We start from the raw sequence: 15,296 nt of genomic DNA on the forward strand, positions 1-15,296 counted from the left end.
TCGGGCCGGGGAGGTGGCTAGCCAAATGGAGGCGTTCCCGAAGGAACGCCTGCTGTTTGGGGGCGGCCCTACGAGTGATGTCAGTGGGTGAGCTTCCGGCTCTAATAGAGCGGAAAGCTCACTGGGGTTTGCGAGAACGAGACCACAAGGGTCTCGTCGCAAGCCCTGATGGTCGAGACCATCATCTGGCCGCTCGCAATAGCTGTGGGTGGTCACCCACAGCTATGCGAGCGGCCGGGAGGCTGCACGAAAAAAAAAAACGCCCTGATTCAGAGCGAGCGCTCTTTCAGAGCGTCCAGCTCTGAATCAGGCCCTCTGCTTGCAGGCTCGAGTACTGGAAAGTCCAGTGGTGACCAGCTACCTAGCAATCTCCCCATCCTAGCTGCAGGGCAGTTAACAGCATTTACATATGCTACAATGTAGCAGTTGGCGAATGCAGGGAAGAGACAAAGGTTACATTGTTGGAGTGTACACATAACACACAAAGCTCAGGGTTCCACACATCTAGTCCCTGGTGCCAGATCGGGAGAGGTGGATCTGTCAGTAAATATCTCTGTTATGCCTTGTCTCGGGCATTAGACACTAGCTGAATCAATAAACAGACAGAGCCCCTTCATATTCTCGTATTGTTTAAATGCATTTATTTGGTAACTGATATGTTTAAAAACATCTGAAAAGCAATAACACGGATGATTTGCCAAGATGTTCCGCCAACGAAACTGCATCCACTTAGTGAACAGTGCTGGACTTGTATTTAGTTTTATTGACTCTTCAATCCCTTCAAAAAGCGTAATGATTGGAAACAGAATGTGAATTGCTCTGTTGCTCTTTGTGATTTGCTTAATAGAAAAAGATTAAGGTTGATCAATCGAAGGCACAGGAAGTACGCTGGCTGCGGGGAGTTCCCGGTAACGCGCTCACAGCTGCTGGCTGAGAACCACCTTGGTAAAAGTCTTGCCCTCGCCTGTGGAGTCGGCCATGAAAGCTTCGATCTCTTCCACGGTACGCGGAACGCAGGTTAGCAACTCCATGCCTTTAGCGGTCACTGCGATATCGTCTTCGATGCGCACCTATAGAAACAAACACACAATTTAGGCCTCACTGCTGTCAGGTCACACCTGGGATTTATGTCGGAATTCTGGTGCATCAAAAGGAAAGCCACCCAAGCCTAAGATCTCCCCGGTAACACTCCCACTATTAGCATCAAGAGTTCTCTAACGACCCATGGTTAAGGGCCAGGCAGCAGTACTTACAGATGGGAGACGTGGCCACTTCCCAAATGGGACCTTCTGGCCTGGTTACGCCTTCCTTGCACAAACGGGCCACCAGACTATTGACCTCCCCCCCACCTCTCTTGTTGCCCCCTGTGAGGGCATTCTCATCAGGGTCTGTAGTAGTAGCATCTTCCTAAGCTGTAGCCATTAAGTAGCGTTCACAGAACCAGTTAGGTGGTTGCGCACTTTGGTCACCACTGCTGGGCACGGCTTTACAGGTGAGGTGGAGAATGGTCAGGTTGGGGGTTACGGTGGAAATGTAGCTCATAGTCGGAGTGTGCCTTTCAATGCAGTTTTTTTTTTTTATATGTACAATTTATATGTACATCTAGTTTCAAACTTTGAGGCTAATTCAATTCTCAGCAATATACATATTACGGTATCCAATATCGCTAATGTTCCTATGGATCACTATGAGGTGCAAGGTACATCTGGCAATGTTGTAGGGCGTGAGGTGCTGGAGTTCCCTCCCGACAATGCTTTGAGGACATCGCCTGGAGCTGAATTGCCTCCTGAGAGTCTCTAACAGCAGGAACAAGAGTGACATCTACTGGTTATAAAAATACGAAAATGCTAAGAAGCAGGCGCATTATTCAAGAACAAAATGTAGAGTACGGGATACATACGGCATGTCGACAAGTGCTATGGGGGCACCGGAGAGAAGTCGGCGTCATGTCACCAAGTGTGCTTCTTACAGCATTTGATATATGATGGAAATTAATCATGGTGACAGTTGTACTGCCGGCGGGTCTAAGATGATGTAAGTAGCGTTTCACACTTGCCGACATCACGGTGTCGGCGTTCCTCTTGTCGACATTCTGATTGTGGAAGAGCCGACTACTTCCTGCAGGATAGAAGTAATCATTTAACCTTAAATAACCTTTTCATGGTTTTGATAGTTTTGTCATAAATGTAATCAGACTGTAATTATAGTGCCCCCTGTTGAGGGACCAGTCAATCTAATATTCATTACAGTGTAGCCTTTCCATTCTCTAGGTACCAGTGTCTCAGGAGTTCTTAACCACTTAACTGACAATTCTTGTTTTTTAAAAATTGTCGATTAATAAACAATTTAAAAAAAAATAAAAAATGTTAAAATATTTTTTATTGGGAAAAAAAATATGCCTAGGGGTTGTCTCGCACTCCATAGGATCCCATTGTAAAATTATCTCCCAGCCCCCAGTCAATAGATTTTGTAAGCCCCAGGTCCTGTTTTTGCACCAAACCCCCTTACCCAATGACCCCCCCCCACCTGTTATCCATCAGGGCCAAAGGACTTATGATCAGTCCTTCCTGCTTCAGCTGATCTCTGTACATGCGGAATTCAGCATTAGTCCACAGAGAGGAACTAAAGTGTATCCTTCCCCCTCGCACTTTTAGAAGTGACACTTGTTCCTCAGAATGGCATTCGGACAAACGTTCTGGAGTGATGAAGGCCATCACAGACAGCTAAATCACTGCCTGGGGAGCCAGAAGAAACTTGTTCTGCGCATGGGTGAACTAAAGCACAGCTGGCTGAGGTTGCATCCCAGGAGACTGCACCAGTTAAGGGTTAAAGAACCTCTTTGATATCACTGATTTCTAGTGAGTGGATAGGCTGCATTCCCAGTGATGTCACTGGTTCCTAGTGAGTGGATAGGCTGCATTCCCAGTGATGTCACTGGTTCCTAGTGAGTGGATAGGCTGTATTCTCAGTGAAGTCACTAGTTCCTAGTGAGTGGATAGGCTGTATTCTTAGTGATGTCATTGACTCCTAATAAATGGTAAGGGTGCATTCTGAGTGATGTCATTGGTTCCTAGTAAATGGATAGTCTGCATTCTTGGTGATGTCACTGGTTCCTAGTGAGTGGATAGGCTGCATTCCCAGTGATGTCACTGGTTCCTAGTGAGTGGATAGGCTGTATTCTCAGTGAAGTCACTGGTTCCTAGTGAGTGGATAGGCTGTATTCTTAGTGATGTCATTGGCTCCTAATAAATGGTAAGGGTGCATTCTGACTGATGTCATTGGTTCCTAGTAAATGGATAGTCTGCATTCTTGGTGATGTCACTGGTTCCTATTGAGTGGATAGGCTGCATTCCCAGTGATGTCACTGGTTCCTAGTGAGTGGATAGGCTGTATTCTCAGTGAAGTCACTGGTTCCTAGTGAGTGGATAGGCTGTATTCTTAGTGATGTCATTGGCTCCTAATAAATGGTAAGGGTGCATTCTGAGTGATGTCATTGGTTCCTAGTAAATGGATAGTCTGCATTCTTGGTGATGTCACTGGTTCCTAGTGAGTGGATAGGCTGCATTCCCAGTGATGTCACTGGTTCCTAGTGAGTGGATAGGCTGTATTCTCAGTGAAGTCACTGGTTCCTAGTGAGTGGATAGGCTGTATTCTTAGTGATGTCATTGGCTCCTAATAAATGGTAAGGGTGCATTCTGACTGATGTCATTGGTTCCTAGTGAGTGGATAGGCTGCATTCCCAGTGATGTCACTGGTTCCTAGTGAGTGGATAGGCTGTATTCTCAGTGAAGTCACTGGTTCCTAGTGAGTGGATAGGCTGTATTCTTAGTGATGTCATTGGCTCCTAATAAATGGTAAGGGTGCATTCTGAGTGATGTCATTGGTTCCTAGTAAATGGATAGTCTGCATTCTTGGTGATGTCACTGGCTCCTAGTGAATGGATAGGCTGTATTCACAGTGATGTCATTGGCTCCTGGTGAATGGATAGGCTGTATTCACAGTGATGTCATTGGCTCCTGGTGAATGGATAGGCTGTATTCACAATGATGTCACTGGCTCCTAGTGAATGGATAGGTTTCACTTGTTAATATTAGCTGATCTTAAAATATGGCTGCTTCCACTGTGATTAGGCCACAGGTAAATTAGGTATTTTCTGCAGACTGACTTGTGCTTAGATTTTATTGAACCTTTTTTTATGGGAAAATAGTGTATATTTTTCTCTTTTTTTAACAGTATTTAATACAGGTTTTAGTTTTAATAAAGTCTTTGAACAATGTAATTTACGTGCTCTGCCAAAATTTCCAATTTGAGGGCATGCTCTGCTGTACAGACCTGTCACATCCTGTCGTGCAATGCATAACTCCCCCCTGGGGTTAATTATTTAGCATTAATTAATATAGCTATGTTTTAATTGGTATCCAAGTAGCTCTTTCAGAAAAGTGTCTCCTGCCAGCTGCTAGTAACTCTCACTGATAGATGAAGAAGGTTAGGAGCCTGCTGTCTGTCTGCTGGCGATTGGATTCTGTCCTGGACCAACAATAATCTGTAGGATGACTGCACACAGGGGAACTGATGCACCGAAATACATCTACTAGGCACATGCCACTCCACAAAGGGCCTAAAGCAGTAACTTCTTTAGGATAACATTCGTATTGTAATTAAATAGATGTGAGGTCAGAATTGTGTGAATCCACTGATGCGGGTGATAGTAGGGTCTCCTTTTAAGAGCGCATGGGCGTTATACATTATGTCGACATGCACCATGTCGGTAAAATGTCCCTGGTGGTCTACAGGCGACTTACCTGGTCCGGCAGCTCCAAACTGTGGGGCGGATTCATTACGGATCGATATTGCGATCTCAGCTGCGATTAAGCATACAGGTCTGCTGCAAAAATATGCTAATGACTGCAATTGTAAAGCTATTATACAGACGCCCAAAGCCACCATAGAGACGCACACTACCGCTTTTGCACATTCGTAATACCTCGCAGTCCTGTGCATACATCGGGAACATCAAGTAACATCGGCCCCTCGCGCACAATTACAACAGGTCTCAGAAATTGCTAACCTCGTCGCACGCAGTGAGTACACAAGCTGCGTATGCCGTCGCAGTGTCTAATTTATGCACGCCCCTGTAACAGCGTTCGAACGGACTGGCACGTATGCCTTTTGCCGACCACCCCCCAACACCACCCCCAAATGCTCACTTCCTGTCAATCACTCTGCGATGGGTCTGTGCAGAGTTTGCAGTGGTGCGATGCATATGCCGTAATCGCAATAGCGATCCGTAATGAATCAGGCCCTGTGTTCTCCGGGTCCGGTGGTGACAACAGGATGACTACCGGCGAATCCTGCGTCGCTTCTGGCTGTAAGTATGACTAACCCTAACCTTCCAGTCCGTGTAGAATGCTGGCATTTCACATGTCGACATTTTGCATATGCCGACGTGTTGAATGTTGACATTTCAAAAATATCGACATCATAACTGTCGACATTGTGACTACATCCCGGAACACGTGTCCAAGTCCTGTAATGGAGACCTGCTGAAAAGAATCCAGTGAGTTTGCAAGTATGGGGTGGATTGTTGCTTTAAGATTGCACCACTCGGATACATAAGCTGGATACAAGTGTCTGCACACCGCCTAGGTCTGAAGACAGAGTACCGACAGTCCCAACGTAAGAAAGCTTCTATAGCCTAACGCTGGATTTCTTAGATCGGTACTACAGTGAAGGCAGAGAGAGTCCGTTTCCAGTACAACTCCGGGGAATACACAACGGTCGCTATGTAAAAGGGGTCAGGACTTTTTAGAATATAAAACACCCCCTTCTGTTTGATTTGTGCCAACTCCCTGCAACTTATTAACTTGTAAAGAATACATTTCCTCAAACTAATTAACGGTCAGGTTTAAATGAAATGAAGAATTTACGCTACCAGCTGTGCCAAAACTTCACCAGGGAATGTGCCGATGATGAAGTTTTCGGCCTTATCAGTGTGACAATTGACCAGATACTTCCTTCTGATGAATCACCCCGCGACAGCCCTCGTGATCGACCCTGACCATTCACGCTAAATATAATGAGTCACAATTCATAAAAGGACTGGACTTGAGCATGGTGTTATCAGTGTGAAGATAAGCAGATAGATGGCTTCGGGGCACGCCTCGCTCAGCAAGGGACAAATAAGAGAGTCTTGTATGGAGGACGTTGGAGGCTTACATCATGGGTAGTGAGTAGACTGTTGTGAAGAACGTGGTTGTGGATTGCTCCTTATAGCACAATTGTCATGTTCTACAGTACAGTTAGGTAGAACAGGGTCCAATTTTCAATATTTAAAAATAACACAATTCAAATGCCACCTTATAGCACCCACACATGTATGTGTAACACATTATCACACGGCCCGAGACTGCAACTCTGTCTGGGTGACGGGAGCCATTTCCAAGCTGGTCACTCATCTCAGCGGTCAAGCTGGACAAATACATCTGTTGGATACTGGGGTCAAGTGGGTAGATAACAACATGGCGACCGCTCAGCGCTCTTTCACAGGAGCGTGTCTCTTCCCCGCTGAAGAAGGCAACACAGGGTCCTCCTATGGCTACAGCTGTACAGAGGAGCGCAGACCGTACACTGAGAATAACGCTGCATTAATGAGTTTACGCCGTTTCCCACTTCCCATGTTTATGCAGTTGAGCGATAATCTGCAATCTGCGCATGTGTGGGAGTCGCACGCGCATGCGTCACGGTACATTACCGTAGTCACTCGCAGAGACTATTTACTCGCCGTGCGATTGGCAATCAGGAAACATTTAGGGGAGGTCATGGGAAGTGGCGGAAAAGAATGCAGATGGGTGGCAACCGTTTTGGGGGCGTGCCACATCCCGCATCTGTGATGCTGTACGCAAGAAAAAATATATCCGCCGTCTCGGTTCACGCGGTCATTCAACATGACCATATGGCAACTCGGAAGACTGATAAGCGAATGATCATGCGGCAGATGCTGTGTCTTTGTATGCAGATGATATGGGCGCCTCATTACATCTCCCGGCGTCCGTGACATTTGCATATTGTTCGCACATTCACCGCGTACAGAGATGCAGCTGCGGCGTCCTTAGCGTACACCTGTTAATAAGGCCCAATGTTCTTTGTGCCCACTCCAGTCTTGTCTTTCACTCCTTTGTACAGGCCCTGAGCTGGGAGCAGTAACTTTGCACCTTGGTACAACCATGCCGCACTGCAGGGGGGGCAGATGTACCATGCACAGAGAGATTTAGATTTGGGAGGGGTGTGTCCTAACTCAGATCTTAAACGCAGTGAAAAAATAAAGCTGCATGCAAAAGCAGCCGGTATTTACGCTGCATGCAATAACATGCAATGGTTTGTTCCAAGTGCAAAGTTACTTTCTTTTTTTTTTTTGATTTGTCAGAATCAGCCCTTAATGTGCTGGGCAAGTGCAGCCATTTAGCTTTATGCCAGTCCAACAAGAGATGCCCATAGATTTAGTTTGCTCACCCCAGGTTACTTACCCCACCAAAGCCCCTGAAACGCTGGAGAACCTCATTATTGATGAAGCATGACTGGGAGGGATTGGCCAGTGCCTGATCCAGGACATGGTCGATGAAGTAGATCCCTGGCTCAATGGTGAGGACCATGCGTTCTTGCAGAGTCCGGGCCGTGCGAAGACTCTTCAGTCCTGGCAAGTCAATGCGATCAACGCCCTACAAAGAAATCACAAGTGGATGAAGAGGAAATCTCAAAGTGCAAATCCATATTCCCTAAGATAACCAAGGGCATAATTGTGTTGTAATGTTACCTAAAATATGGCCAGACCTCTTTAATAAAAAGCATAATGGTCAGGGGTGATCTATTAACCAGAATACAAGTACTCCTGAGCACAATGGCTTTGGGTATGGAAATGTCCAACCAGTGACTCCACTGTTTTGTGGAAGCAATCCCAGAGCCTAGTGCATTGTGGGTGTATCCAAAGTGGGGCTGCTTTGAAGCTGGGGGTGTAACTGTAATACTGTGGTGGGAGGGGAGGTGGAGGTGGAGGGGTAGAACCAAACCAGACAGGGAGCCACAAGTTCCCAAGGCATGCTTGGATTTGTAGTTCCACAACTGGCCTGCATGGTACAATAGCTGTGTTTTTTAACTTTAAAATAAGAACGGGTTCAGCCGGCACAGATATTAGATGCTTTATTATCGTACTGTAAACATATTCCTGGAAGACCAGCGCTATCTAACTAGCGCAGGACTGAATCAGTCTCCCCTTTCCATGTGCTGTCCAGTTTGTGCTGAAATTCTAAATAAACAGCACAGCCAATCAGTCAGCCTAAATCAGCCAAAAGATCTGTAACAATATGTTCTTCTGTCACAGAGAAACTACAATTTAAGCTCTGGAATACACAATGTAAACCTGCTCCAACTTGTAACAAGCGGTAAAGTATACTTTGGCCACTGGAAAAAACAAAACAAAACCTAAGAGTGCGAACACAAAATGGAATCAGCTGTTGGACCGAGCAGTAATGTGCGATGGACCGGAGCCATCCCCAGGCTCACAAGAGGAGCAAAAAACTCCCACCTCCCACTGACAGCGTTTTAGTGCATAATGTCAGGAGGATCCCTGTGGTCACATCTCTGCCAAAGACACAAAGACTGTTCTCTAAACTTTAGAACCAGCGTTAGCAGCCAATACGTAGATTCTGTGACACCCGCAACAGTTTTCTGCATTTTGAGAAAGATATACAACTAAGGGCAGTTGCTTGATACAACACTATTGTGCGCTATGACTGTGGCAATAGCCTACAACTTGTATACCGTCATTCATTGCAAACATTCTTCCAATAACCACTCCCAAGTGACATCATCAACCAAGCTGCCTGTGATATCAGCGGAGCAGGGAACACCAAATGGAAAGTGGTAAAAGGATGAGCTAGACCAGAGGTAGGCAACCTGTGGCATGACCTATTAAGAAAACAGTGGCAGGGCTTGCTGGGATGTGTAGTTCTGCAGCAGCTGGAGGGTCACAGGTTGCCTACCCCTGGCCTAGACATTGCATATTAGAACCTGTTACCCATAACAACCAAACTAAACAAAGCTTCTCCACAAAAGGACAGTCATTGCTGTATCTTCCAAAGTAAAGCTCGGGGCTGCACATGGCAAGGGATTCCCTGATCCAACCACTTGTCCAGAATACATAATGTACAGGCTGAAGGTGTATGTGAAGCAGCAGTAAAATATTGAGTTTCATTCTTGCTACAGTTTAGCAACATTTTTGTACCAACAGACAATAGAATAGTTTTGACACGTTAATCTCTGCTGCAAGAGCAGTTTGGCATAGTGGCAGCTAATCCCTTATCGGTATCACTGATAACACTGTGAATCATCTTTTTCCTTATTACAGATCTAACAGGAATAATCCATGATGTAAGGTTATTATACACCTATGAGAAATGAAGCCTGGTGCAGCACAATATTAATGCATTTTACTAGTCTCTCCTTAAAGTAACAAGTAGCAGCATTGATGGAAGTCGGCACAAAGTAGCATATATAATATATATATATAATGCTGCAAGGCATGTGTGTAGAGAACTGTAGGGAGGCCCCTCCCCCTCCCAGCTCTCACTGGCTGCCTGACAGTCTCTTATTTATCCAGCCAGCGCACCCATGCCCCCCTACATTCCCAGCACCCTCACCCGACCCCCTGTGAAATGACAACCCCCCTACTCCATTGGGGGGAGGGGGGGGGGAGATGAAATAAAAAGAGGGGGAGGGAGGCTGAGATGTTAATGAATGAATCGCCAGATAACACGAAGTGACACAAGTGATGGATTATTTAAACAGCAATAGAACAAACAGGGGAGATAGAGGGTACACAGAGAGAAAATATTCCATCAGTAGGCAGGGACACTGGGAAGTTAGGATGCTGAATGGTAGTTGGCCAAATCAAATTTCATGGGTAGGCGGTGGGCACTTATTTACCCCAAGCACTGACCTCTGGGTAGCCTCCAACGTCATGCACGTCAATCCCAAGGAAATGCCCCAGTCCGTGCGGCATGAAGACCGCACCCATGTGAGCCTTGATCATGTCGTCCACGTTACCCTTCAAGATGCCAATCTCGGTCAGTTGCTCCAGGTGAATGCGGTCAGCCAGACGGTGCATATCCGGCCAAGCCACCCCTGAGAGGAGACACCAGTTATATAGACATAAAAATAATCCTCTGTCCACATTTCTAAACCTATAAATGGTGAGTCCTGGTGCCATAAGGAGGAGATTTATCAAAACAACTGTTGGTGCAGCTGCCAACTTTTAATATGCCCCACCCCGCCCCAGCGGAACTCTCATGTTGGAGGCACCAGGTACATTGAATTTCATCATAGCCCGTCCCCACCCCCACTACTCAAAAGCGCAAATAGCAGCATTGTACGGAGGAGGGGGGGAACCATGACACAATTCTATGCGACACGCTGACATGCTGTCCCACTCTCCCGGTACTCTGGGGCAGTGTGACCAACCTGAGCATACTCCCTCCCCACCCCCCCAAAATTCATGACTCTCCCGGCAGGATTGCTAAGTACGATGAGAGGACAGAGGGAGCTAGTATAGAGATCTTGCGTACAATGTCAGGACAGCCCTGGTGATTACACACACGCTTCCCTTGTATCACCCGGCTTTGCAAACACTTGGAAGAGTAAAAAGGTTCAAAGACCAATATAACTTATCTGGCAGATTTAAGCCAAACTAAACAGACAGGATCACTATCTTTAAAGTGGACCTTTCACCTTCACACAAACACATATAGATACCGATTAGAAGTCTTAGGACCATTAAACCCCCAATTTGGATTATTTATTTTTTTTGCCTTGAACCATGAAGAAAAATTACATTGCATCTAGCATTTCACTGCAACTGTAACCCCCCCTCCCATCCACAACAGGCTCCTCCCACAATATTTGGACAGTGTCCTCATGGGAACTGAATGCACTAATTTCAGCTATAACGCCTTCAGTGATCCGGCTCGTGTGCCTCCACACAGAGTGTTTCTGCAAAGCAGGTCTGCCAAGCTGTCAGTCACTCCCTGTCTTCCGAGTTAGAGAATTCGCTCCCTCCTAACAGGACAGCCTTATGCAGAGAAGTGAAAGAACCCCTTGCATAGAGCACTCAAATTACTTTATTATTAAGCTCAGCAGTGAATGTCATTCAAAATATATATATATATATATATATATACATATTGATGTGAAATACTGTCTCTATTTTGCTAATGCTGTACAACATCTATGCTCGGAGATTAGAACGTACTGCGCAAATTCTGCTTACCTAACCGTCACATGTCTGCGTGTGTTATAGAGCGCCTCAAATGACTACATAAAACAATGACCACACTCATAAATATTCTTAAGCCCAATTTTTTTTAGAAAAAGGATCAATATTAATACTAAATAAAACAGTTTCTCCTTTACTCAGTATGTAAAATAAAAATAAAACATTTTGGGGGGCCAAGTGATGATGTTTCAAGGTAAATGACCTTTTAATAATTCCCCTTTTACCCCACAGGTCACGTAAGATCAGCGCTGTTGTGCAAGGATAAAATATGGCCGCCCACTTCCGGACCAGCGCAAGAGGAGGACTTGTACTTCAGCAACTGCTGTATCGCCGGAGATACTTAGCTACAGATCTAGTATGTGAAAAGAGGAGACAGTAGTCCAGTAGTTATACCAGATACATATTCAGAGCATTCCAGGGTTTCTGTCTATCCAGAAATGGCATATATAGCCAGCTTTAGCATGTCCCATAGAGTAGCAATTCTGCACAGCCCTCCCCCCTCTCCTCATACAGTTGGATAGGAAGTGTCCTTGCACTATGGAAGGTCCCTAACCCATACAAAAGAAAAAATCTGCTGATGGTATGTTTAATTCTTACATGCCTGCCAAATGATGTGTAATATAGGTCAGTGAACCAATGGCCAGGCCGCTCTGGGAGGACGAGAGACCAGTAAACTTCAAGTTGGCGTACTCGGCGGCCAGCCACTGACTACGGACTGAGCCAACTATACGAGACAATAGACCACCTTTCTCAACAGCATTCACAGGGGAAATAGTGAACTAAAATCAGCCAGATAGCCCTCACACATTAAATTAGGCTCATTTAGAACGAACCTTATTCACATTTAAATCTGTTGAGCAAAAAAAAATGAGATGTTAAGGTTGAAGCAATCAGGACAGGATAGTTCTCGCTAAAGTAAAACATAATTTTGCATGGAATTGTTATAGCAATAAAATGATGGGCGTAGCTATTGTGGACGCAAGGGGCGCCATTACTATGGGGCCAAGAGGCTTAAGGGGCGTTCAGATAATACAATAAGACAGAGGTTCCCAAACGCGGCTCCCCAACAGTTCAGGTTTTATAGATATCCGTGGTTGAGCACAGGTGGTGAAAATAAAATTGACTGAGGTACTAATTAAGGGCCTGATTCAGAGCCGGACGCAATTAGCGCTCGCTCGTTCAGAAAATAGGGGTGGCTATTCAAATGAACCGTTCGCTCTTTGCGGTCTGTTCACGCCTCTAGGTCTGAACGAGCGAACAAAACTTGCGGTCGTTTTTTGGATAACTACGCCCCCTGGCCGCTCGCATCCTACATCATATCCGCTATTTATTAGATTAATCGAGTACATCGACCAGCGTATGAACTGCTCGCTATTCTTGTGGTTGGTTTTTCCTACCACAAATTTGCGAGCAGTTCTGACTATAACATAACCCAGTGACGTGGTCAGTGACGCTGCTGTATTAATTATGCACACCCATAAAACGCCCGTTTTGACCTTTAAGCACGCCTGCGTTCTGATCTCCACTCCCCGTTTTCAAGCACCTTCCCCTGTTACCACCCACATACACCTCCTCCTGTCACTCATATTAGCAGGCATTCGCTATTTAGCGAACAAACGATTTCCGGGCGCACTGACTGGTTCGCGCATGCGTATTACGATCCGTACGCATGCGCAGTTGGGCAAACATCGCTCGGAACGAACGAGCGGCCGCTTACGAGCGGCTCTGAATCAGGCCCTAAGTCACCTGTGCTCAACCATGGATATCTCCAAAACCCGACCTGTTGGGGAGCCTTGAGAGCCGCGTTTGGGAACCTCTGCAAAAAGGCTCTATAACTGTAATTCCACAAAGATAAGCAAATAGGGGACATCTCTGCTATTACATGGATTATTGAGAAACAAAACACAAGCGACTGTCGCCTATACAACAGGCAGTCACGTATAATAGCATCAGTAACAGTCCCTCTTTGCGCACCAGGTCCTGTGGGACTGCGAGTCAACTAGTACGCACCAGGAGGCTGCTCTGATTAATTTGTTGTGTGACACTTGTATATCTGTGTGCGACCGAGTCTGAATCTGTAAGCGCTACGGTGCAGCGGCCGCAACTTTTTTTCCACGCCAAGTTCCGCTGTGTCTCAATTTACAGACACAGTCGCACACAGCTATACAAATGTCACATACTGTATTAAATGAATCAGTGCAGTCTCCTGGTGTGTCCTAGAACATAGCATTGCGACCAAGACGCATTTATGGGCGAAAAAAACAATTGGCGCAGTGACACCTGACCTGGCGGCTCACTCACACACAAGCACATTATTTATGCAGGTGATCTCTGAGTTTAGAGCAATGTATGAAAGTAATGGAGGACATACAGATTTCTGGCATTGGTGGGAACTACAAGTCAAGTGGCATGGTTAAAAATCCATTCACCGCAGTCGTGATGATTTGTAAGTACATAAGAGCTAATCAGAACACAGGTGAACTATCAACAACTCCTACTTGTGCTATTTACATATATGTGTGTAGTTTGTATGTTCTCCCTTGTTTGCATGGGTTTCATCCAGGTGCTCTGGTTTCCACCCACACTCCAAAACATACTGGTAGGTTAATTTGATGCATGGGGGAGGGGAGACACGAGAACCCTCGACCAATGTTCGAGTTATTACATATTCTCTGAACAGCGCCGTGAAATAAAATTGACCTTTCTTACTGTTGCTTCAGTTGCGCCAAATAAGGTCCCACTCAGCCGAGTGCCTTTTACGCTCAAAATGTGCATAATTAATCAACATAGCAGCGACAGGCTACATTGCTGGCGCTACACTGATGAAGTTGCTGCGCAAAATTTGTACATCTCTGTAAAAAGGTCTCCGGTGCGAGCGGCCGCAGCTTTTCCTCACGCCACACTCTGTTGTGCTTCATTACACTTCCTGTGCGGTTAAAGTTGCAGGCCAGTGTCTCTCGTACGCAGTGGGCGGCTTTTTGTCGCGCCGGCGATGCAAATGAGACGCAAAAATGAAAGGAACATACGGTTTACCACTCCTCTCGCGTACGGCGTACGCACACCCATTAAGTGAGGGCGCATCTGTATGTAAACAATTATAATATGCAATATATTTCCATGATCTACGGGGAATATCTCCTGCCCGGAATATAAACCTTTTACACACGATAAATGTGCATGTGAACTATGCATTGTTTGTCACAAGACCACAAGCCACAGCTTCTCGGTATGGAGTCACAATGCAAATGGAGGGTGGGGGGGCAGAATTTATGTGCTCATTAGTATCAGAGGCTGCAGACAGAAGGTGACGGGTCAGGGTCTCTGGGAAGCAGACAGGCTGCAATTCTGGTTTCAGATGCTCAGTCACTACAAGGAGATAAGGGCTAAATACACATTTCCAGCTGTCACAGTGAAATATTCAGCCTCTCTATTACAAGGATTAACGTGTACCCGTCCTCTATACACAGAGGGAGTCGCCATTTTGGGGGCTAAAGCAACACCTAGCAGAACGCAGCTCATCATTTCTCTATTTTATTGGTAATTACAACAGCTTATTAATCAAGACATTAGTGTGGTCTTTGGACAGGGCGGGTCCTGGGCTACTGTAAACTGTTCATGTGGGGATTTTTCTTTGGCCCCCCTCGTGATGACACTCTTTCTAAAACACCAGTTTCGACCTGTGGTTTAAGTAGAGATGAGCGGGTTCGAATTAGCTCGGATTTTCCCGCCAAATTCGGATTCCCCCGCCAAACAATCGTGTCTCAGAAAGAGGCAAAACATCAACTTTCATAGACCAACATCATCATTCCTGGACTTTTGTCTAGGAATGATGATGTTTGTCCATGAAAGATGACGTTTTCTCTCTGAGACCCGATTTTTGGCGGGAAAAAAAATAACTCGAATTTGGCGGGAAAATCTGATCTAATCCGAACCCGCTTATCTCTAGTTTTAAGATGATTGTAGATGCAGGAGA

The 15,296-nt window shown here is 45.8% G+C and overlaps 1 protein-coding gene across 1 annotated transcript in view; it reads right to left on the minus strand.

The window, feature by feature from the left end:
• Positions 1-618: 618 nt before the first annotated feature.
• Positions 619-15,296, minus strand: part of PEPD (peptidase D) — a 225,953-nt gene continuing 211,275 nt past the window's right edge. Inside the window, exons 13-15 of the mRNA XM_088451097.1 lie at positions 9,992-10,176; positions 7,524-7,715; positions 619-1,070 (exon numbers count right to left, since the gene is read on the minus strand). Coding sequence (XP_088307223.1) covers positions 918-1,070; positions 7,524-7,715; positions 9,992-10,176 — 530 coding nt within the window. The 3' untranslated portion in view covers positions 619-917. The remainder of the gene's footprint in view (positions 1,071-7,523; positions 7,716-9,991; positions 10,177-15,296) is intronic.

This window comes from Taudactylus pleione, unplaced genomic scaffold (assembly GCF_031769625.1).
Source record: "Taudactylus pleione unplaced genomic scaffold, aTauple2 ptg000537l, whole genome shotgun sequence".
Classification (NCBI taxonomy): Eukaryota; Metazoa; Chordata; class Amphibia; order Anura; family Myobatrachidae; genus Taudactylus; species Taudactylus pleione.